Source organism: Pteropus medius, unplaced genomic scaffold (genome assembly GCF_902729225.1).
Source record: "Pteropus medius unplaced genomic scaffold, Ma_sr-lr_union100, whole genome shotgun sequence".
NCBI lineage: Eukaryota > Metazoa > Chordata > Mammalia > Chiroptera > Pteropodidae > Pteropus > Pteropus medius.
In genome coordinates this window covers 17,614,080-17,636,742 of record NW_024342471.1, presented here as the reverse complement: position 1 = coordinate 17,636,742, position 22,663 = coordinate 17,614,080, and the positions used below count along the sequence as shown (strand labels likewise).

General features: G+C 54.1%; 1 protein-coding gene across 5 annotated transcripts in view; it reads left to right on the top strand.

The window, feature by feature from the left end:
* Positions 1 to 22,663, top strand: part of SULF2 (sulfatase 2) — a 106,418-nt gene that overhangs the window by 75,073 nt on the left and 8,682 nt on the right. For all 5 annotated transcript variants that reach the window (XM_039864536.1, XM_039864540.1, XM_039864538.1 and 2 more), the window contains exons 5-11: positions 4,660 to 4,829; positions 9,932 to 10,082; positions 10,896 to 11,071; positions 13,596 to 13,724; positions 15,032 to 15,088; positions 15,564 to 15,693; positions 17,506 to 17,698. In XM_039864536.1, the coding sequence (XP_039720470.1) occupies positions 4,660 to 4,829; positions 9,932 to 10,082; positions 10,896 to 11,071; positions 13,596 to 13,724; positions 15,032 to 15,088; positions 15,564 to 15,693; positions 17,506 to 17,698 (1,006 nt within the window). The remainder of the gene's footprint in view (positions 1 to 4,659; positions 4,830 to 9,931; positions 10,083 to 10,895; positions 11,072 to 13,595; positions 13,725 to 15,031; positions 15,089 to 15,563; positions 15,694 to 17,505; positions 17,699 to 22,663) is intronic.

Below are 22,663 nucleotides of genomic sequence, written 5' to 3'. Positions count from 1 at the left end.
TCAGTTTTCCCATCCATAAAATGGGCCTAATATCTAGTTCTCCAAGTCACTGTGAAAGTCAGTTGGGCAAATGTCTGACAACAGTAAGAGCCAGTGTTCATTGTGAGTGGTCTCGGTGCCAGACCCCTTGCTAACTCCAGGTGACCCTTGAACAATGTGGGGGTTGGACTGCTGACCGCCCACACACACACAGTCAAAAATCCACATAGGACTTTTGACTCCCCCAAAACTTCTAATAGCCTACTCTTGACTGGAAGCCTTACTGATAAACAATTAACATGTATTTTGCATATTATATGTATTATATATATCGTGTTCTTACAATAAAAACTAGAGAAAAGAAAATGTTATTAAGAAAACCATAGGGAAGAGAAAATACATTTATAGTATTAATTGAAAAAAATCCACATGTAAGTGGACCCTCAGAGTTCAAACCCATGCTGTTCAGGGGTCACCTGTAGGTGCTTTATTCACTCGGCAAGCCTTTGCCACGTGCCCACATCCATCCCCGTCTGAAGGAGGGACTGTTATTGGGCCCATTTTTTAGATGCAGAAATTAAGATGCAGAAAGGCAAATGGTTCGCCTACGACTAGCAGGTAACGAGGCTGGGACTGGAGCCTGGCGTTGTCTGACATCCTTCGCCAGTTCCCTTGCCGCCTCCTCACCTCTCTAATGATGATGCTTTTCCGCCATGGGGACAGGGACCCATGGCCACATCCCCAGCCCTTCACAGAGAGCCCAGCACCCTGGGAACAGGCACCCACCAGGCATTGGTTAAGTGAGTGCATAAATAATCACTTCAGCAACTCAGAAACAGTGGCAGAGGCCAGCCTGAAAAATAAGGCTGGGAGGCCCATGTGCCAGCCTGTCGCCGAGCTCCCCTGTCCCCAGAAGCATGCCCTGCACCCCACCCACACTTCCTTTTCTCCCCAAGACGTCCTATTGCTAAATGACTACTTGAGGAAAAGGGACACTTTGGCCCAGAGCCACACACTAGCTACCTCCTCACACACACTGCGGTTCCTCTCAGCTGACTGACCAAAGTCGGTAGAGATCAAAATGGAGCAGGGAGGCAGGGATGCGCCCACCCCTGGCTCTTGCCCAGATGTGGCTGCTAAGCTCTGGGTGGAAGCAAAGTCCCCAGAACCCCAGCGTCACGGCCCGCCTGCAGGTGTCGCAGGCGTGGGCCCGGGGGAGGCTAGCTCCTGAGCGCCTCATCTGGGAGCAGGCGGGCCTGGCCCAGGACCGAAGGAAGGTGAAGGGTGACTTCCTAATGGTCGATCAGCCAGTCTGCATGTTCTAGAACATTCACCTTTTGGCCTGCGTGGTCCTCCCACCTGCTGCACCCTTTTTGTTAATAGTTCTGAATCTAACTCCTTCCTTGGGGCTGGCCCCAGGCACCCGAACTCAACTTATCCAGAACTGGATTCAGCACCTCCACTTCCCCCAACAGTCTCTTTCTCCTGGATCCCGACCTCTGTTCCCTTCACCCAAGCCAGAAACAAGCGATTGGGTGGCCTGACTGCCCCCCTCTCATGCACCGCCGCATCTAGTCAATGCACACATCCTAAGCACTGAGTCTCCTTGCAGCCGTCACTAGACCATGCTACTGCCACCCTGGCCCAGGGACCCCTCATCCCTCACTCAGACACTTGGAGTTGGCTCAGGTACTGTGTCCACAGGGATGCCATGTTCTCATTGGCCAGCAACTCACTGCCCACCCCTGGAGTTGGTAGTGTCACCTCCTCCAATCCACATGGATGAACAGGGGATGGGGATGCAGGTATGAGTGTCAAATGTCATTGCAGACACCACCACCCCACCACCACCTCACACCACCATCACCACCACTCACCACTATCCCCACGGTGCCAATCATGACTTGTTTGTAGGAGTGGCTTTGAGGAGGACCAAGGAGGGCGAGTAGGTGGCTTTTAGATGTGCAGAAAATCTTTCAGGCCACCAAGACAGCCACAATATTAGCTGACTCTTATCAAGAGCTGGTTTCAGGCAGGGCACTGTGTCAAGAGCTTTACGTCTCTTAGCGCTTGAAACCCTCACACCGGCCTTGAGAGGCCAGCTGGGTATCACCCTCATGCACTTCTGGACAGGCAACATCATGGAGACTTAGGAACACCCCGTCACCCTCCCGCTCACTCCTGTCCCAGTCTGTGCCCGCCCAGGAGGGAATGGTATCCTGAGTCTGGTGCTCATCACTCCCACACACGCGTCCATTCTTCCACCCCATACGCAGGTATCGCAAACAGTACACAGTACCATTCTGTGTGTTCTTAGACTTTCTATAAATGGCATCGTATCATGTACATCCTTCTACAACTTGCTTTTCTCACCTACTATCAGGTCTGTTAGATTAATTCGTGTTGATCCGTTAGATCTAGTTTATTCTTTCTCACTGCTCTGCGTCCTCTCCTGGGAACGGATGTTAATGGTGGCTTTGAAAAAAAAAATCTTTTACTCACAGCCAGACAGGCACGTATATAGTTCTGAAATCGAATAGATGAGTTTATCATAAAGAGCAGCAGCCCGGTTCCCACCCCACCCGCCACCAGAGGCAGCGAGTTTCACCTGGTGGACCGGTTCCGATTCGCCCCCTGGAGGCACTGAGCGTGGTTTCCTGTTGGCGTCTGGACCCCTTCCTTTTTAGATCCACAGTTAGTTACCTTTGTCATCTTAAGAGCTTTGCTAACGCCTTTGGGTCATGTTCCACGACTGTCCTTGCAGCTCTTCGATTGACATATTATTATTATGTAGTAGGTTCTATAAGCCTCCTTATAAAACCTCTTTTTACTCCTAAAGATTCATCATAGACAGTACTCCAGGACGAGCACATAGAGTAGCAAAGTGACTTTCTCCTGGTCGTGCCCTCCGTCACAGCTCCCAGCAAGCACTTTGAGATCCGTTCCCCTAGATTCTTCCGTGGTCCTTAAAAACACATGAAAGTAGGGGTTAGGCTTCTCTCCACTCTGCCTCCCTCCCTTCCCCACAAAAAAAGATAGGGTCTCCCCGGGTCTGACTCTGTAGCATGTTCTTTTTCTCAGCAGCGCCTCCTGGAGACTTCCCACCTCAGTAACTAGATTCGCTGCCCTGTTCATGTCTACACAGCCTATAATGTCTACACAGCCCGCGTGGCGTGCATCATTCATCTGCCTGCTGCTGCTCACCGCCTTACCAGCACCACTGCAGTGACCGTCCTCATGTGTATAGGTGTAGGGTATGAGTGTGCCTTAAGACGTGTGTCCGTAGATGCACACGTACACCAGTGGGGTGTGTGTGTCTGTGTGTGTGTCTTAACAGTTTCGTTCAAGGTAGAAGCTGTAGCTACATCTTTACTTTTTCTTCTCTAAAATAATGCCTCTTTTTTTGAAAGTGATCATTTTGGATAGAGCTGCTTCCTAGGAAGCAGTGGGTAAATTTCAAGACTCATTACCTGCGAGAGAGACCAGCAGCTGAAGATCTGCCAAGTTCAGGAAGAGTTCAGGCACATCTCACGTCGTCGTTGAGCTTGGAAAGCCCTCAGTCTCTGCCATTACCTTTCCATCAGCTCTTCTCTCTTCCGCCCAGTATCTCAGTGGGTCTCGTGACACCTACCTTGATGCTGCTCCCTGGGTGGTCCCTGCATTGTACCTGCTGCCAGTTCACCCTCTTTCTGTTTCTCAAACACACGGCAGGCTCCTCCCTGCTCAGAGTTCTTGCATTTGCTATTCCCTCTGCCTAGAACTCTTCCCTGGATTCGTGGTTCTCAGTCCTGGCTGCACATTTAAATCCCCTGGGGAACTTTGAAATAATAGTCCGAGGTCCGGGCCGAATCAGAGGAATTAAACTAGAAACTCTGGGAGTGGGCCCAAGCATCAGTAAAGCTCCCCTGAGGATTCCAGCAGCTGAGATGAACCCCAGTGATATGTATCCTCCCATGCCCATCTCCCTGTCATCAGTAGGTCTCAACTTAGATGTCACCTCCTCAGAGTGGCCTCCCTGATTGCATCGGCTAAAGTCCACCCCCCACCCCAACTCCCCCTTACTCTTGGTCGCATCTTGTCTTATTTCTTTCATCCATCACACCTTGTCACTGCCTTGGGTCTTTGTTTACACGTTTCTCTGCTCCTGCCCCCAGCACAGGCTCTCCAGCCGTGCAGGTCTTGGAGGCCTGGCTGCAGCATGTACCAGCTGTGTGACATTAGGCAAGTGAGTCACCTACTCTCGTGTTTTAATTTCCTCTTCCAAAAAAACAGGGTTTATTACCATCACACACACTTTCTAAGGTTATGTAAGAATTAAACAAGCTAATACAAAGAAACACGGAACAGTTCTCGGCACACCATAAGCACTCAGTCGCGTAAGCTGTTGTTATTTTAATATCTATCGCGAATGAATGACCGATGGCAGGTTCTCGCCCGTCCTCTCTAACCCCTTCTCTGCTTGCTTTTCTCTGCTGTGCATAGCATCAGTCGACATTCATGTGTTTTGCTTGCTGACTTATGACCTATCTGCCCCCCAGACCGTCATCTCTGTGAGGGCAGGAATTGCCTGTTTTGCTTGCTGCTGTGTCCCCGATGCCCGGCACGGTGGCTGGCACACGGCGGGCGCTTGGTACAAGTGGTCAGCTCCTCACGTGTTCTCCTGTCCCTCCCCACCCTCAGGATTACCTGACAGACCTCGTCACCAACGACAGCGTGAACTTCTTCCGCACGTCCAAGAAGATGTACCCACACAGGCCCGTCCTAATGGTCATCAGCCACGCAGCCCCCCACGGCCCCGAGGACTCAGCCCCCCAGTACTCACACCTCTTCCCCAACGCATCGCAGCACATGTAAGTTTCGGCACCTTCCTGCAGGGGTGACAGTTGACAGGAATGCTTTGGTCACATTCATAGAGCAACGATGACAGAGCTGGGTTGAAGAACCCAGGAACACACAGCTCATCTGTAGGGAAACCAGGGTACAAATGCAGCCAGGCTGGCCAACAGGCCAAAGCAGGGGACGAGCATCTTTAACTTGGGACTCCATCCTCCCACCAAGAGGTCTGTGGATTGGACTGTATTTTAGTATAATAGGTTTCCTCTGTAATCCTGTGTATCTTGTTTTATACATTTTGAAGCATTCTTTTGAGGAGGGGTCCGTAGCATCATCAGACCACTAACCTATTCTCCCACCTTTGCTAAGCGTTGACTGTGAGGCAGGCTCTCTGCCGAGCCCTTCACACGGCCCCGGGCCCCTGAATGTGCACAGTGACCCTGGACGTGTTAGCTAATGAATCAGCCTGCTAATGAATCTAGCAGCTGCAAACGACAGTGTGTACTCTCTCGCAGTGTCCATGGTTCAGCTGTCTGGGAGTGGCTTTTTTGGGAGGTTCTGGCTCAGGGTCTCCTAACGTTATAGTCAAGGTGTCAGCTGGGGCTGCAGCAACCTGAGGTTTGTCTGGGGCTCACCCACGTGGCTCTTCCTCTCCGTAGGGCTGCTTGGGTGTCCTCACAGCATAGTGTCTGGCTTCCTACAAATGGTGGGGGAGGAAGAGAGGAAGGGAGGGAGGGAGAGAGAGACAGGCGGGAGAGGCAGGAGAGGTGGCAGGGAGGCCGACGTGGAAGCTCTAGTCTTTTCTAACGTAATCTGGAGGTGACACCATCACTCTGCCGTATGCTCCTGGCCACACAGGCAGTACTCCTACAGTGGGAGAGGGGCTGCACAAGGATGTGACTGCCAGGGGGCTGGGGGCCACGGAGGGCTGTCTCGGAGGCTGCCTGTCACACTGGGTAGTAAAGACGAGGAAACAGGCACAGAGAAGTGAAGTAACTTTCCCTGAGTCCACGCAGCTGCTAATGGCAGAGCCCGGGCTCACGTCCGGCTCCCGCTGCTGCCTCCCATCTCCCTGCCCGCCCCTCCCGTCCTCTTCCCTCCAGCTGGCTAGTAAATCTTTCTGGAAAGTTCTGCTTTTCTCTGCCTCAGACCATTTCCTGCTAAGCAGTGACACTCAGCAGCCTCTGCTGTGACATTGGGGCCACAAGGACAGGGCAGTTTGGACTCTGACCGAATATTCCAGGTGTTTGCTTTTCGTTCCATTCAGAATGCTTTGACCCCCTCAGGCCTCTCGCTGTTCTTACTTTCTGACAGTGCCTCAAAGTGGCTCAGGGGACAAGGGGTGTGTTAACCTTCTGGCCCCCTAGTCTTTGGGGAGGAGGATTTGACGGAAGGTGATGGACTACATTCCAGGGGCCGCCTCTGCACATCTGACTTGCCTGCCACCCGCCCCCATTCCCCCCGCCCGGATGCCAGCCTCCCCCAGCCCACCTTTCCCACCTCCATGGAAGGCTGGCCTTCGCAGGAGGGGCTCGTGGCCAGTTCAGTCCCACCTCAGGGAGAAGCTGTGGGGTGGGGGCAAGAGACACTTTGCTTCTGTGGCTTCTCCTTTAAAAGAGATGCTGGAGCCCCCTGCCCCCCACCCCCAGCATCCCTGGAGTTTCATGATGAGATTTTATGACATTACCTGCTCATTTATTTTCCCTTTGAAATGAAAATTACAGAAATTGAACATGAGCAGCGGCTGCCTGACTCAACCAGAGAACCCCTCGCCTTATTAGGGATGTGTTTGGAAGGTCTCTTATCTCTGGGGTATAATCATTTCCAAAACAAAACCAAAAAACAGACAGTTCTGCAGCTGGGATGTTTAGTTATGACAGTCAAGGGGGACTGAGGAGGGGACAGAGCCCTACATGTTGGGTTGGAATTCCAGATCTTTCTATCAGGAGGCTGCTATGAGAGACTCTCACCCATCAAGCCTGTGCCCTGTTCCTGGGCTGGGCCTTGCGGGTTTTCAGAAAGGCTCCTTGATGCCTTGTTATTTCCTTTTTCCTCGCTCCACACACACATGTGCGCACACAAAGATACAAACAGATACACACAAACACACAGATACAGACACAAATACATCAAGATACAAATAGATACAGACACACAGATACAGACACACATAAAGATACATATACACATTCACAAATGCACCCACAAACATGTACACACAAACATATACACAGATACACAGGCACACACAGATCAGACACACAATTACACAAGTGCACACACAAACCTGTACACACAAAAAACACACATGCAGATACAAAGATAAACATATACACAGATAAGCAGAGACACACATAGAAAGATAAACACAAGTACACACAAATACACATAGATACACACAAAGACACAGATGCCACAGACACACAGGCACATATACACAAACCACAGATATGCATACACACAGAAACATGCAAACATGCACAGAGAACCACGTCCACAGACACCAGCCCCCACAGCTGTGTTTGAAGTGTGGCATCTGATTGTGGGTTCACGAGCCTCTCCTTTTATAATCTGTGGGAGCCAGGCCAGTGTCAACAGCCTGGGGGCGAGGGGGCTGTGAGGACCGAGTCACCCTCCCACCACCCCCCAGCGGAGAGGCGGGGAGATTCCCCGTCAGGCCCCACTGTGAACACACCAGACATTCCTTGGATTCCTGAGGAGCTGAGGGTTGCAGCTCTGTTCAGCAGGCGGCTGGGTTCCTGTGAAAACGCCACACCCTCTCTGAGGGAGCCTGGCCTCCTGCAGGTGACCAGTAAGCTGGCACTGGCCCGAGGCGGGACCTGGGCTCTGCAGCCTCCTGCCTGTCAGAGGAGGGGCCGCTGACCCCTGACAGACACCCCAGCTCCCAGCTGCTCTCAGGGCAGACACCAGCCTCGTAGACTCTTAATAGACTCAGAGGCGATGGCTCAAAATTGCCTTCTGGAATGCGGCCCCTTGGGCTGCCGGAACCATTTTCCCACACGTCCAGCAGCCCTTGGTGCAGCCCAGCCCCCAGCAACCCCCTGCCGGCTCCTCGGTGGGGGCGTGGCGGGGGCTCGTTCCCAGGAGGCTCCCCACGAGGGTCAGGCCCCAAGCTGCCCCACAGGAACACACCACAGTTCTCATGAGCAGAGGAGGCCGGGGGCCGGGTTGGGTTTAGTGACAGGAGACCCACGGGGACCGATAGTGAAGTCCAGAAGGAACCTGGAGGCTGTGACGCACCTGCTCTGCATAGCAACCGTCTCCATAACTGTCAGGCTGCCTAGGCCTACAGCATCATCGCTTCTACCCTGAGAACTTTCCAATATTTGGGAGGCTGTAAAGGTTCTGATGTGGCCTGCGAGAGGGAGGGGAGTTCAGCCACTGACACAATGTGTTTTGGCCTCCCCCACACCCTGCAGCCCCTTGCTCCCTTAATGTCCATTTTGAAAAGCCTTTTATCTTCAAGCAATGAAAACAACTTTTATTTGTAGCTTTGCCTGGGGCTCGGGTAAGATCTGGGAGTACCTGGCCCTCAAATATCAGACCTAGTGGGAGGGGCGCCCACTATTTGTGGGTTTTAAATAGAGCTTCCTGTCCATGGTGTCCCCCATCCAGAATCCCCCTGTTCAACAGCTCAGATCTGCTCTCGGTTTGGGACAGAGTAATATGTTACTGGAATCATCTGAAAACTTCCGAGGCCATGGACTGAATTAACCCAGGTGTTTTTGCTGCTTTGTCCTCTAGCAAGAACGTTTTGGCCAAAGTTTTGCTCAAACACTTGTGGACATGAGGGTCTCTGGTCAGGGAAGTGTTTATGTGGCCAACCATACCCACTTCTGGAGTTCACACCCCCAGTTCTGCTTTTAGCAAGTTAGTTCCCTTACTGGGCCTCAGTTTCCTCATTTCTCACATAAGAATAAAATTAGCAGCAGCTCCTAAGATGGTTACGAATATTAAATGAGATGGGATAAGGCAAAGCTGTGCCCAGCACACAGTAAGAGCTCAGCGGAGGTCAAGGTTATCAGATTTGTCTGTCATCACAGCAGAAATCTCGGAGTCCAAGGGCTCTAGCACTGTGGGCAGAATCCCAAACTTCTCAGATGCTCCATTTTCTTTCTTAAATGGGAGGGTAAACCAAACAGAATGAATAACTGTGACAACTTAAGTCACAGAATATGGCGTGTCCCCAATGTACACAGTCACAGGCCAACCTCACGACGTTGGCCATGCATGCATGACTCATTTATTTACTTTTTGAATCAATTTCCTTTTTTTTTAAACAAAATCTATTGCAAAAGGAAATTCTGAGTCGTGCCATACCGTGATATTTGTCACTTGCTGTCTGCCCAAGGTCACTGAAAACTAAACCCAGCACTGCGAAGGCAGAATCGGGCGCTGTGCCCGCGGAAGGCCTCGAACATGAGCCTCTCTAACCCTCTTCCCACTTAAGAAAAAAAAAAATGTGCAGCTCGCCGCCCGCGTTCATTTTCCATCAGGCGTAGGAATGGCGCCTTTTCTAGGATTTGACACGTTCCGCGATCCAGCGACTAAAAACAAAGCTATAAAGTAGAATGATGTCATTTGTTCCTAAAGACTACGGATATACTAGAGCGATGCGAAAATAATCGCAAAAGCGAGATATTTCATGGCAGACTTTGGGGGTGAGGTAAGGACAGAAATCCGCGCGTTATCTCGGGGTAAAACGCTGCATCCCCAAGTGCCACCAGCGAGGATCCCCAAAGCAAACGGGGAAAGGATTAAACAGAAAGAAGGGCAATCCCAGACGGGCCTTCAGGACAGACGGGCACCAGGCTGAGGCTTTGGCCTTGTGCCGGACGTGCTGGCAGCTGGAGTGGGCGGGGCTCGCTCCCTCTGCGCCTCTTACGGCCGTCCGGCGCGTGCACCCCACAGACAGACGGACGCTGACCGCACGCTGAGCAGAGGCCCTGACATTCCAGTGTCCGGTTCGCCCCAGACGGGGGCGTTTCCCACCGGGCTGCAGACACGGCTCAGGGCGGGTGCGCAACGGCAGTGTGGGCGGGCTGGGGGCCGGCCCCGCACCCTCTGGCCTGACTGTGTGTGTGTTTGCACCCACCAGCACGCCCAGCTACAACTACGCGCCCAACCCCGACAAGCACTGGATCATGCGCTACACGGGCCCCATGAAGCCCATTCACATGGAATTCACCAACATGCTCCAGCGGAAGCGCCTGCAGACGCTCATGTCCGTGGACGACTCCATGGAGACGGTAGGCCGCCCTCCTCCTGCCGCACACCTCTCTGCCCTCTGCCCCGCCCCCAGTGTCCTTAGCGGGGAGGCCGGGAGACAGAATGGAAGGCGCTGTTCCAGGCCTGGGGAGAACGGTCCCAGCAGTCCCGACAGGACCCCGCCTTCCCGAGACGCACCTTCTGACTCCGCTCCCTTCGATACAGTAGCCACGCGTGGTTATTTCCACTTTTTAACAGCTTTATTGAGATATAATTCACATACCATATAATTCACCCAATTAAGGTGTACAATTCAGTGGTTTTGATATATGTGCAGAGTTGTGCGGTCATGGCCACAATCGATTTTAGGACATTTTTTAGTACCCCCAAAATAGACCTCGCAGCCCTTAGTCATCACCCTTCAAAGCCCCCTTACCCTTCATCCTTAGGCACCCACTAATCTGCTTTGTGTCTCCTGCCAAGACCCACTTCATTCATTCGTTCATTCCATTTGTTAAGTGCCCGTGCACATGGAGTAGACAGCAGGGAACTAAGTGACAAAAGTCCCTCCTGGGATGGCGTTTTCATTCTCATGCAGGGAGACAGACAATCCACAAATAAGTAGAAGAGATAGAAGATGAGAAGAACAGGGACAGGAAGTGACAGGAGGTGGGAAGGCTGCATGGGACAGCCCAGGGGCCCCGCCGAGAGGTGACGGTTGAACCACCGAGGACGCCCTGGAGCAGGAGAGGGTCGGGGCCTGAGACCTAAGCACCTGTCAGGCTAGGGGCGAGAGGGGACGGGCGCTGGGAGCCCTGGCCTTCCCGCGCACTCACCTGCCACCCGGGTCCCAGCTCTACAACATGCTGGTGGAGACGGGCGAGCTGGACAACACCTACCTCGTGTACACCGCCGACCACGGCTACCACATCGGCCAGTTCGGCCTGGTGAAGGGGAAGTCCATGCCATACGAGTTCGACATCAGGGTCCCGTTCTACGTGAGGGGCCCCAACGTGGAGGCTGGCTCGCTGTAAGTGTGTCACCCCCCCACCCCCACCCCAGGGCCCCAGAGTCCCAGTGAGGCCTCCGCGCTCCACTGGCGTCTGGGCAAGGAGCAGGCAGTTCAGCAGTGAGCCAGTGCCCTGAGCAGTACACGGTCTGGGCAGAACCTCGGTGCCAAGTAAAACAGTGATCCTGTCACCCGGAGTGGATTCTTACGCATTTTATACCCTCTGTCGGGGAAGGAGAGGCCAGGAGCCCTTAGCACCTGTGAAAACAGATTGCGGTGGGCTGTGTGCCAGGGAATCAGGGAGTGGGCTGCGTGTGTGTCCCTGCCAGCAGGTGGGAATGCCACCTTGATTTCTTCTCTGGCCCAGGCACGCCTGGAGTCTGCTGGTTGTCAGGGAGGAACCCCACTGCCTCGGCGAGGAGTGATGGGTGGAAGTGATTGCAAGATCCGCTGACCCAGCTCAGGCTGCAGCACAAAGGGGACCTGGGTCCCCTCCCGTCCCTCCTTGAGGATCACATGGGCCCTCCGCCAGCCTTCCCCGTGGGTTAACCTTTGGGATGACACGTTCTGGCGGCAAAAATGCCATGTCTGGCTTGGGGAGTGGTAGAAAGGCCAGTAATGATAGGAGCAGCTTCCTCGGATCAGCAGGGGCATTATGGAGACCAAGTCAAATGGGTTTTCGAAATGCAGGTAAATCGCCGTTAAGGCGATTATTTGGTCTGACTTCCGAATGAGCCCAGAGCTTGAACAAGACACACACAGGCTCTGACGTGGCTTGCTGCACAGTGCCCCCTACATGGGACTGGCGCTGCTGTGTGGGAACAGAGACGTTCCCGCTGCCTCAGACCCTTGGTGACAGTTCCAGGAGGCAGGCTGTGTGAGTTCAAGCCCAGCCTCGTCCCTCTGTCTCTGCCAGCCTCCGTCAGATCACTCCCGGTCTTTGGCTCGCTGAGGCCCCACCTGTAATCACAGCTGTAATAATAATAGCTGTGTTTACATAGCGTTTGTTCTTCAGGCCCCCGCCTGAGCACTTTGCATCCACCTGATTCATTTAAGCATCACAACAGCCCTGAGAGGTAGATGCTGTTATTATCCGCATTTGATACCTAAGGAAACTGAGGCCCAGAGGGGTTTAGCTGCCTGAGGTCACATGGCACATAAGGGAAGGAGCTGAAATTTGAAGCCAGGAGTCTCTGCTCCTGTCTGCCACTCTGTACTACCGCTCCAAAACCTTGAGCCACCACTGTGAACAGAATTTGACCCACTAAGGGCTGTATAAGCACTGACATCGTGGGTTTGGTCAGCCTTGGAGTCTGCGATCTGGGTCCTGGAACCAAAAACCACACCCCAAGTAGAGAAGAGAGAGTGCTAATGTTCACTTTGGAGCTGAAGACACAGAATATCAATGCAAGCAGAAATGGCCCTCAAACTGGATAAGACGCATAAGATAAAAGGGAATGCAGTAAGTAAAGTAACTGGAAAGTCCAAGGCTAGCCTGGCTTCAGGCATGGCTGGATCCAGCAGTCACACGACGACATCAGGACCCTCTCATTTTTTTTATCTCAGCCCTGCTTCTTTGGAACCAGCTTCATGCTCAGGCAGGCTTCTCTGTCTCTCCCGGTGGCAGAGTCACCATGACGTTCAGCCATCCAGCTTAGGAAACCAAACTGGTTCGAACAGGAGTCTGGGGGTGACTCTCACTGGACTGTCTTGGCTCACGTACCCCACTTCCCTGCCCACGGGGTAAATGCAGAGGACCTGCACTCGCACAGCCTGCCTCCCGGACTGTCCAGCAAGTGTCCTTGCGGGGGACATTTATGGCAGCTTGCCTCTTCAAAGCCAGCCGGGGGAGCGTAACAGATGAGGGAGACACAGCTAGCAAGACAGAGTTGTACGTCATGTACTGTAACCACAGAGTGACGTCCTGCCACCTTTGCCAGTTCTGTTAGTTTGTCCCCACCTCGAGGGGACGGATCGCAGGAAGGTGTGAACACCAGAGGGTGAGGATCAGAGGACCCCGCAGAGTCTGTCACAGGCTCCTTGAGCAAAGAGCTACGGCGGGGAGGGAGAAGGCTGTGCCGGGGATCGGAGGAAGAACTTTCCGGCAGAGGGGACAGCAAGAGTAAAGGCCCTGAAGCCAGACTGTGCCTGGCCTGCCAGGGACAGCAAGGGGGCCAGCGTTTGCCTCAGAGGGTCAGAGATGGGTCCAGGGGAAGGTTCGGGGTCTGGGGTGGCTCTTAAAGGTGGGTGCCCTTTGTTCAGATAGTGGGGAGCCGGGAGGGCATTCCTGGCAGAAGAAACAACCACACAGAGGCTGGTGGGGTGTGTCCAGGGCACAGAGGTAAGGGATGGGGGAGGGGTGGGTCCAGCTGAACTGGGCCACAGAGGGGAGCGTTGAGGGCTGAGGTGGCGACATGGTCTCGGCTCCCGCACCTTCGGGGCCTCAGTCCCTGCTGGCCTCCATTCCCCCAGCCTCCCCTCTCCCGAGTGAAGGAGGCTGGGCACCACCGCTCAGAGCCAAGTCCACTCTCCCTGCCGCCCCCAGGAACCCCCACATCGTCCTCAACATTGACCTGGCCCCCACCATCCTGGACATCGCAGGTCTGGACATCCCCTCGGATATGGATGGGAAGTCCATCCTCAAGTTGCTGGACACGGAGCGGCCGGTGAATCGGTGAGGAGGGCAGCCAAGCAGGCAGTGGGGGGAAGGAGCGCCGGGCCCCCCACCTGCGTGAACACTCGGCCAAACCGTGTGGGTCTGGGGTCCCCCATCCCCAACCACTTCCCCATCCCACCACTTCTATCCCGACCACTTCCCCATCCCACCACTTCCTGCCCCTGGGAGAGAGAATTTGTGTAAAACTCAAAATAGCAAGAACAGGAGGTAACACGGTTGAAGCGCTTCCTGTGTGCTAGGCCTTGTTCTGAGCACTCTGCAGGGGGTTTTTATCATGTTCATCTTCACGATACCCCAGTGAGGTAGGCATTGCTTGTTATGGTCCCCTTTTACCAATTTGGAACTCAAACCCCAGAGAGGTAAGGTGATTTGTCGGAGGTCCCTCGGCACGTCGGGCCCCAACTCCGGCGTCCAGACCCGAGACTAGAGGCTGCTGTCCTGATCACCATGCTCTGTGCCTTTAACGCCCGATAGTGTGATGGGAACACATTCCCAGGTGTCCTGGAGGCAGAGAAGGGAACCGAGATGGTGAGCAAAACACAGGCAAAATGGGAAGGTGAGCTGAGCCTGCTGGGGACAGAAAAGCAAGGAAACATAGCCACTGATGTGGCAAGAGCGACATCTGGTGGTCATCATTGTAACTGCCCACTAGGTCCACGGCCCCAGGACCCTGAGTGCTGCAACCTCTTGCTTGCACGTCCTGCAGCTCAGCAGGTCCAGCCCTGGTGGGCGCTCTCCGTTCACCTCTGGCTGCCCAGGAGGGGGACAGCTTCTGTTGACCCTCCCCCACCCCCGACTGAGATTTTATAAGCTATCAGGGTATAAAATGGCAGGTTTAGGGGGCGGGGGCTGGGTTGGGAGCCACAGTACCTGGGAGTGAGGGGCAGGATGGAAGCTTCCTCTCCCAGCCTGAGTCCCTATCTGGGAAATGGAAATGACAGCGTGACATTGCATGAAATGCATAAATTACACAAATCCAACTATAAAGGGTCAAAGAAGAAAAATCTTCTCCAAAACACAATGTAATTCACCCAAAGTCGGGACAGCCACTCCGTCCAGGGCTGGCCGAAGAGGAAGCGGTCTCCTTCAACACTGGCGGGCATTGTTGGACTTCCACGCATGGCCACGTGCGACTTTGACCTAGGTCATCTCTGCCTCATGTGCCTCCAGACCCGAGTAGGCATCAAAGCCTTTCCCATGCTCAGCTCAGCCCCTCACCCCGTCTCCTCCTGGGTCCCCGGGGTCTGTGCTGGCTCTGGGCACTATCCCTTGATGAGAAGACGAAGGTGTGCTTTTTTTTCTAGGTTTCACTTGAAAAAGAAGATGAGAGTCTGGCGGGACTCCTTCCTGGTGGAGAGAGGGTGAGTGCCAGATCGCGAGGAGCCACCCAGGCACCAGCCCCGCCACCCTACCCCAGAAAGCTCCTGGCAGACGCACCTGCACACGTGCTATTAGAGACCTCACTGTCGGGCCGCAGGGAGAATGCTGTCATTGTCAGACCTTCCGACAGTGGCTGGGAACTTGGGTCCACCACTTCCTGACACATGGTGCTACAGAATTTGTACCTATGGTTGATGCAGAATTTGCCTCTGGGGGCCACGTGTTTTCTGCTGCCTGTACAACATCTTAAATGTTTTTAAATTTATTATCGACTCATGCAGCTTTTTTAAATTCCCATTTCTTGAGTTTCCGAACAGTCAGAAGACGTGGCCAGGCTGGACCTGCATCCTCCACGGAGGTGCCACACCAGGCTAGAGTGGGGTCTGCCTCACAGGCGGGCCACCCGCTCCTGCCGAGCTGAGAGGCCAGCCCCGTGTCCCACTGTCTGCCCCACAGCAAACTGCTCCACAAGAGGGACAGTGACAAGGTGGATGCCCAGGAGGAGAATTTCCTGCCCAAGTACCAGCGCGTGAAAGACCTGTGCCAGCGTGCCGAGTACCGGACCGCGTGTGAGCAGCTGGGCCAGGTGAGGAGGCGCGGCTGGGCCCCTGGGCCAGGGACAGGTGCCCCTCTGCCCTTCCTCCTCTCCCAGCGGCTGCCCCTCCCAACTGCAGCCCAGCAAGTCCAGCAGAGCGAGCGAGGCCAGTGCCCCCAAAATGTGACATTTTGCTCCCATGTGACACCCAGGATGATGCCGGTGACACTCAGAAAGCAGTTCCTTTCTGAGCGGCCTTTGATCCTAGTGACGTCAGAGGAAAAGTCTTTGGGTATACAAGGGTCGTCAGCTCCTGATCCCGCTTTAACAAAGACACAGCACAACTCTGCACAGCGTTTATACTAACTTTATTTTTATTGTGTTCACTTCTATAGGTTCCTCCTCGTGGCTGACGTTACATTTATAGGAGGAATAGGAAATTGCCTTTTAAAATAAATTTAGGTTTAAAAAAGTGAACTGATCTCAAGAGAAATAGTAAAGAAATTATAATCCAAATAGCATTTACAGATAGCAGAAACGGGCTGATGTTCAGGGGAGTCTGAACTCGGCTTTTCTGAAGCCTGGAAGGCCTGGCGAGAAGGGAGGGGGCAGGGCCTTGGAAAGGGCCACAAGCAGGAGGCAGGGGGAACAGGGGAGGGGACGGGGGAAGGCTGACGAGCAGGAGGGGCAGGCGGGGGTGGCCTAGCCTGGTTCAAGGGGCACAGCAGGTGCACCCCAGCCTGTGGGACGCAACTTTGAGCTCATCCACGGCGGTTCAGGCCTGGAGGTGCATGCTTGTTTCTCAGATGAGAAGCAGCAACACCAGGGCCTTCGGATTCCATTTCTCATTAATAAACCTTGCCAAGGCCAAGGCACGAGTTGGGTGGGTTTCTTACTGGCTGCATCTGGGCAGCTCCATCCCATCACTAGACAAGGAATGGGGACCAGCCAGCCTCCAGGCCCCTCCCCGTGGAGGCCATCCTGCCAGCGAAGCAGCCAGTCTGTGCCACTGGGCGGAGCTTTGGGTCTTGCTGCTCCATTGCAGCTGCATTCACTGCGTGCCTCTGTTGCCTGGCACTGTTCCAGACACTGTCCCAGACACTGTTCCAGGCACTAGGGTGACAGCCTTGATGCCCTCAGCAGGAAGCGCTGGCCCCCCTATAGCTGACATTCTGGAGAGAGCTCGGCCGTGGGTTTGTACAGAGAGCCCAGAAGTGGTTTCAATTTCAGTTCTGAACTATAAGGAATAGCCAGTGAGGCCAGGGGGCCTTTACCCCCTGAAATTGTTGTCAAATCCCCCGCACCCCAGAGGGTAGGGGAGGGGTGAGGGGAGGTATCTGTACGTCCAGACAGATTATCAGGGCATACTACATGGCCCAACAGAGTGCTGGAGGTGGGGTTTGGGGCCTAGACCAGCAGGGCAGACATCAGTCCCTGGCCCCTGGACTTACAGCTGTAGGACCTGCAGGATCCCTGTCCTGGATGCCCACCCACTGTGGGATGCAGTTATGGCCCCGCTGGCTGGGCCGGCCTCTGAGTGCTGTTTGCATGTCATAGCTCTTGCTGTGGCTTCTAGGAGTGCCGTGTCCCACGTGGGAGCCACGCTCTCCAGCCTCAGTGACCAGGACTCACGCTCAGCCATAAAGTCGTACGCTGTTCCCCTCACTCCCTTTTCTGTGCTTCTCCCACAGTGGACGGGTGTCTGTCTGTCACTGAGTGAATAGTTCCGGGAATGGAGCTCCTTGAGCCCGTGTCCCCACCAGGGCAGGGAGGGGAAGTCTCAGGGTGGACAGAAGCCGTGGGGGAAGTGGACGGGCCAGCCAACCAAGCCTCGGTGCCTGAGGCCCTCGCCGTGTCTTGCAGAAGTGGCAGTGTGTGGAGGACGCCACGGGGACATTGAAGCTGCACAAGTGCAAGGGCCCAGCGCGGCCTGGGGACAGAGCCCTGTCCAACCTGGTACCCAAGTACTACGGGCCGGGCAGCGAGGCCTGCACCTGTGACGGCAGCGACCACCAGCTCAGCCTGCCTGGACGCCGGAAAAAGTTCTTCAAGAAGAGTGAGTGTGGCAGCCTGGGAGGGGAGGGCTCACGCCTGTGGAGCCCCATTCGTTCAAATAGTCAGCCAGGGAGCTGGCGCCACAGTGAAACCCCTGACGATCCACCCATTGCACTGGCTACAAGGGACGGGAGCGAAGAGGGAAGACGATCAGGGGGTCTGAGTGTGCCAAGCGCTGCGAAGGGCAGTAAGGTAGCGGGCGGAGACCAGCCAGGGGCCCATCACGCTGCACTGCGGGCTCCGCACTCTGAGACAGGGAGCCCCCAGAGGGTTTGAGTCGAGCCAGGGTCAGATTTGTGTTTCCAAAGGTCCCACCCCTCCCCACCGGCAGCTGCCATGTCAGCGGGCTGGCACGGGGCAGGAGCAGAAGCAGGAAAACCAGTAGGAGCCTGGCCCTGAGCCCTTGCGAGGAGCCGCGGGGACTTGCGCGAGGCTGGCCGGGCTCCGGCAGTGGGGAGCAGGGAGGGGGCCACCAGGACAGGCTGCGACCGCTGGTCCTCGGTATTCGCAGAGTCCATATCTGCAAGTTCACTGTCTCCCTGCAATTTATTTGTAGCCTTCCCACCCCACCTCCCCTCCCCCACCCAACCACTGCTCGAGGTGCCCTCACGGTCGTTTGTGGGCACGTGCAGAGCGGCAAAAATATTTGAGTCGCCCAACATGCACGGCCCCAGCCGAGGCTGAACGAGGAGACGCTCTGCCTTCTTGGCTCAGCTTCATCCTCTACGCAGGTGTCCTCGTCACGTCTCTTTAGTGTCACGCTTCTCACGTTTGTCCTTTTTCCAGTGACTTCCTGTTTCAGACAGCCCCCGCGCTCAGGGCCGAGGTGCTGAGCGGTGTTCCTGCAGCGGGAAGGCCGTAGCTGCTGGAGATACGCGGGTTAGATAAGCTCGTGTGAGTGATGGAGCTGTTGGCCATGACTTCGGTGTTAATGGACCAACAGCATGTAGTCAAGGAGGCGTCTTTCCACAGAAACACACACAAAACAGGGTTATGGGACCGGAGGCTCACAAGAACCTCACCCTGTATTTCCCCGAGAAGCAATGGTTCACAAATTCATGTTTACGGTGATTTTATAGAACAGAATTACTGCAAATCACGAGAACAGACTAGGGAGTGGGAAAAAGCCCCCCACCCCAAGTGCAGAAGCTGTCTGAGCCTTCACATGTCTCCCCCAGCAGGGGCTGAAAGAGGACAGGCAGTTAGCCAGCAAGCAGAGAGTAGAGAGCCCAAGTCCTCTAGATATGGCTGGGAGACTCAGCTGTCACCCTGAGCTAGTCACGGCCCCCTTCCAAGCTCAGCTTCCCAGGGGAAGGATGACCCCTGCCTGACGTTCAGGTGAGAATGCTCCCGAGCTTTGACAATGCCCAGCAGGCTGCTGGGTGCTAGGACTTGGTCTCTGTGAGACCTGGTCAGCTGGCCATAAGTGTCCCCTCTGGAGCTGGGCAATTTCCCCTGCTGCCCATTGTTCCGCGCCTCTAACTCAAGGACAGCCAAAGCCCAGTGAGACATTTTAGTTCTGTTTTTTACCTGTCACAAAATATACGTACTACTATTCACCATCTTAACCGTTTTTAAGTGTAGAGTTCAGTGACATTAAGTACATTCACGCTGTCATGCAGCCATCATCACCTTCCGTCTCCAGAACTTTTTATCTTGCAAAACTGAAACTCTACAGCCATTAAACAGTGACACCCCGTCATCCTCCCCCAGCCCCTGCAACCACCGTTCAGCTGAATGAATTTGACTACTCAAGTACCTCACGTTAAGTGGAATCATAGTATTTAGTCTTCTGTGCCTGGCTTGATTCACTTAGCACAGTGTCCTCAGGGTTCATCCATGTTGTAGCATGACAGAACCCCTTTCCTTTTTAAGGCTGAACGATCGTCCCTTGCAGCCTGATGAGGGCCTGGGGGTCCACTGGCCGGCTCTGAGGTCTCCCCGTGGTCCCTCAGCAGAGAACAAACACCTTCCTTATGGAGCGGATGGGTCTGTCCTGCTGCAAACAGCACTTCCCAGCTGACGCCCCCATTTCATTCCCTCACAAGCTGAGCTGTAACTACCAAGCTAATCTTTTTTAGCAAATAAAATGATTGGTTTCTAGATTGGATTACACAGCTAACATCTCCTCACTTCAACACATGGCACAGAGGATAAGCTTTAAATAATACTAGAACTTGAGCCTCAATGAAGTTTTTTTTTCCTTTTCCTATTAATGCTCAGAGGAAGGAAAAAGGCACCTAAATAGCCGAGACTCAGCTCAACCCCTGGCTTCGTTGGAGGACGGAGTAGCATCAAAGCCCCGTTTTGTGTTCACTGTACAAGCACCTGGGAGCACAGTTGGTTACTCCTCATGACACAGGAAAGACGGGGTCACACAGCCCATGTGGGGATGGAGCCCCGTCTCCTGGCCCAACATGCTTACCCCTGCAAGTGGCTGCCAGCGAGATGCTTTCTGTCCCTCCTTTCCAGCAGCTAGCCTAGAGCACGGGGGTTCCCCGGAGGATGCTTGGCAATGAGGAGACATTTCCGGCTGTCGTAATTGTGTGGGGTTAGGGATGCTAGTGGCACCTAGTGAGGAGACACTGTGGATGCTGCTGAACATCCTATGATGCACAGGTCCGTCTCCCACCTCAAAGGCCTATCCGGCCCCGTAATGTCACTGGTTTTGAGGTTGAAAGGCCCAGGCCTGGGGTAGCCCGGACCTTGGCATGCTGCACTCCACTGAGTTGCTGGCTGTGGCCCAGGAGAGCCGGGCAGAGCCAGCCCACCCGGAACAGAGGAGAGCCCCAGGACCAGGAGGAGGAGATGGGGACACTGGGCGTAGGCGCAGCGCCCGGTGTTTATTCTTTTAATCTTCGAGTCCTCCCAGGTGCCAGAAGCTAAGGCTGCAGAGTCAAATGAGAGAGATGCTGATCCGACCTCGTGGGTGAGACAAGGTGTAAGCTAGTTAACAAAATGGGAAGGTCACGTCCCTCGGTGAAAAATGGATGGAGGAAATGAACAGGGATGTAACCAAGTAGAAAGAGTGGCAGCTCTAGAATGGGTGGTTGGTTGACATTTAAGAGATAGCCAGGTGACAGCTGCGGAGTCCCTAACCACAGAGCAGCTGCTCAGTGCCCACACCGGGTGCTGAAAACTTTACCAGTTCTGTTTCATGGCACCCTCTCAAGAGCCTTGTAAAGCAGGTACCGTCTTGAGAACACAGCTCCCCGGCCTGTGGTGGCTGTGCCTTTGCTCAGAATTTGCACCCGTGTAATCAGATCCTAGAGCCTGACGTCTCAGCCGATGGGTTATGAAGCACCCTTCCCACTACGTGTGGAAGGGAGGGCACCTCTGGGACCCTGGAAACAAAGACAACTAGGCTGACAAGGAGAGTGAGTGGTGTGGCTTCGGTCCAGGGAAGGGTTTACACTGGCTGGCTGACCTCTTCTCCGAAGGGCCAGAGAGTAAATATTTGAGGCTCTGCGGGCTAAACTGTCTCAGTCTCAATTACTCAGCCCCGTCACTGCAGCGAGAAAGCAGGCATGGGCTCAGTGAAGGGATGAGAGTAGCTTATTTACAGAATCACGCAGAAAACCGAAGAGCTGGGGACCCCTGGGTTTGTGGCTGGGGGTGGAAAGTGGCAGCTGGCTCCCGAACAAGCAAGACAAAGCAGCAGAAAGAACCCAGTGGGTCTGTCACATGGCCTCTTGGGCGGGTGTGACTTGTTCCCACAGGGGGATCAGCTCGGTAGTGTTTCAGGGGCCCAGTCCTGTGGCTTCAGGGACACTGGACTCAGGAGAAAAGCCAAGGAGAAAGCTGCCTGAGGCCAGAAAAGGCCTGAGGCTTTGCCAAGGAAGCGATGCCTCTCCTGGACCTGGGCCCTGGGTCCTTCAGCCCATCAACTCTGATACAGGGAGTCTGAGAATTGAAAGATGCCAGTATCTGCCCCCAATAGGTGGAGCAGCAAGACTGGACCCTGCAGCCCTAGGCCTGGTCCATTCAAGAGCAGGAGTCCCTTCCTGGGGGGCTCCCGCACCGCCGGCTTCCAGCCAGTCCTCAAGCCTTGGGCGCCACCTGGTGGTCACATTGAGCCCAACAGAAACCTGGGCCATGACTGCCTCCAAGCCCCCTCTAAAAGGCTGAGGGCTCCATGCATGCTGGGGCCAGACCTGAGTGAAATGCAGGTTTAAAACAGGGGTGGTGGGGACTGTGGCAGACTGGAGAACACACTGCCAAGTCTAACAGCGCCGCGCATCAGCTCCTACCGCCGTGCAGGTCTGTAGACCCAGTCAGGCACATTTTGTATTTTCTGAAGCCGGAAATCTACACTCCCATGTGACTACCCACTCCCATTTTTCTTAATGTTAGCAATTTGATCAAATTTGTCTTTTGATATACTATAGAAGATACGAGCAATCTGGGCTCTGATTTCTGCTTGCATACCCTCAGTTTACAATAGATGACTTGAGCTTAGAAAAAGCGTTTCTCGGCCCCGTCTCGCTGCCCACCTGGTGGAGAGCATCCGGCTCACCGCTGGGGAAGCTGAGACTCGGAGAAGCTAAGCAACCGCCCTAAGCCTCTCTCTTTTTATCCAGAAGAATGTGCTTCCTGGCACTTTTTTCTCCAATTAACGAGCTCAGGGTGGTTTTTTATTGCAGTATAATTGATATATAACATTAGTTTTCAGTTGTACAACACAGTGATTCAATACATGTACATACTGTGAAATGATGACCAAAGTCCAGTTTGACATCTGTCACCGTAGTTACACATTTTTTTGTGATGAGATGGACTCTCAGCAACTTTCAAATATGCAATGCAGTGTTATTAAGTATAGTTACCATGCGTTACATCACCAGGACTTTTACAGTTGGAAGTTTGTACCTTTGACCCACTTTCCCCATTCCTCCCCGCCCCCCGCCGCCAACCTCTGGCAACCACCAACCTGTTCTCTATATGAATGAGCTCAGGGGTTTTTTGT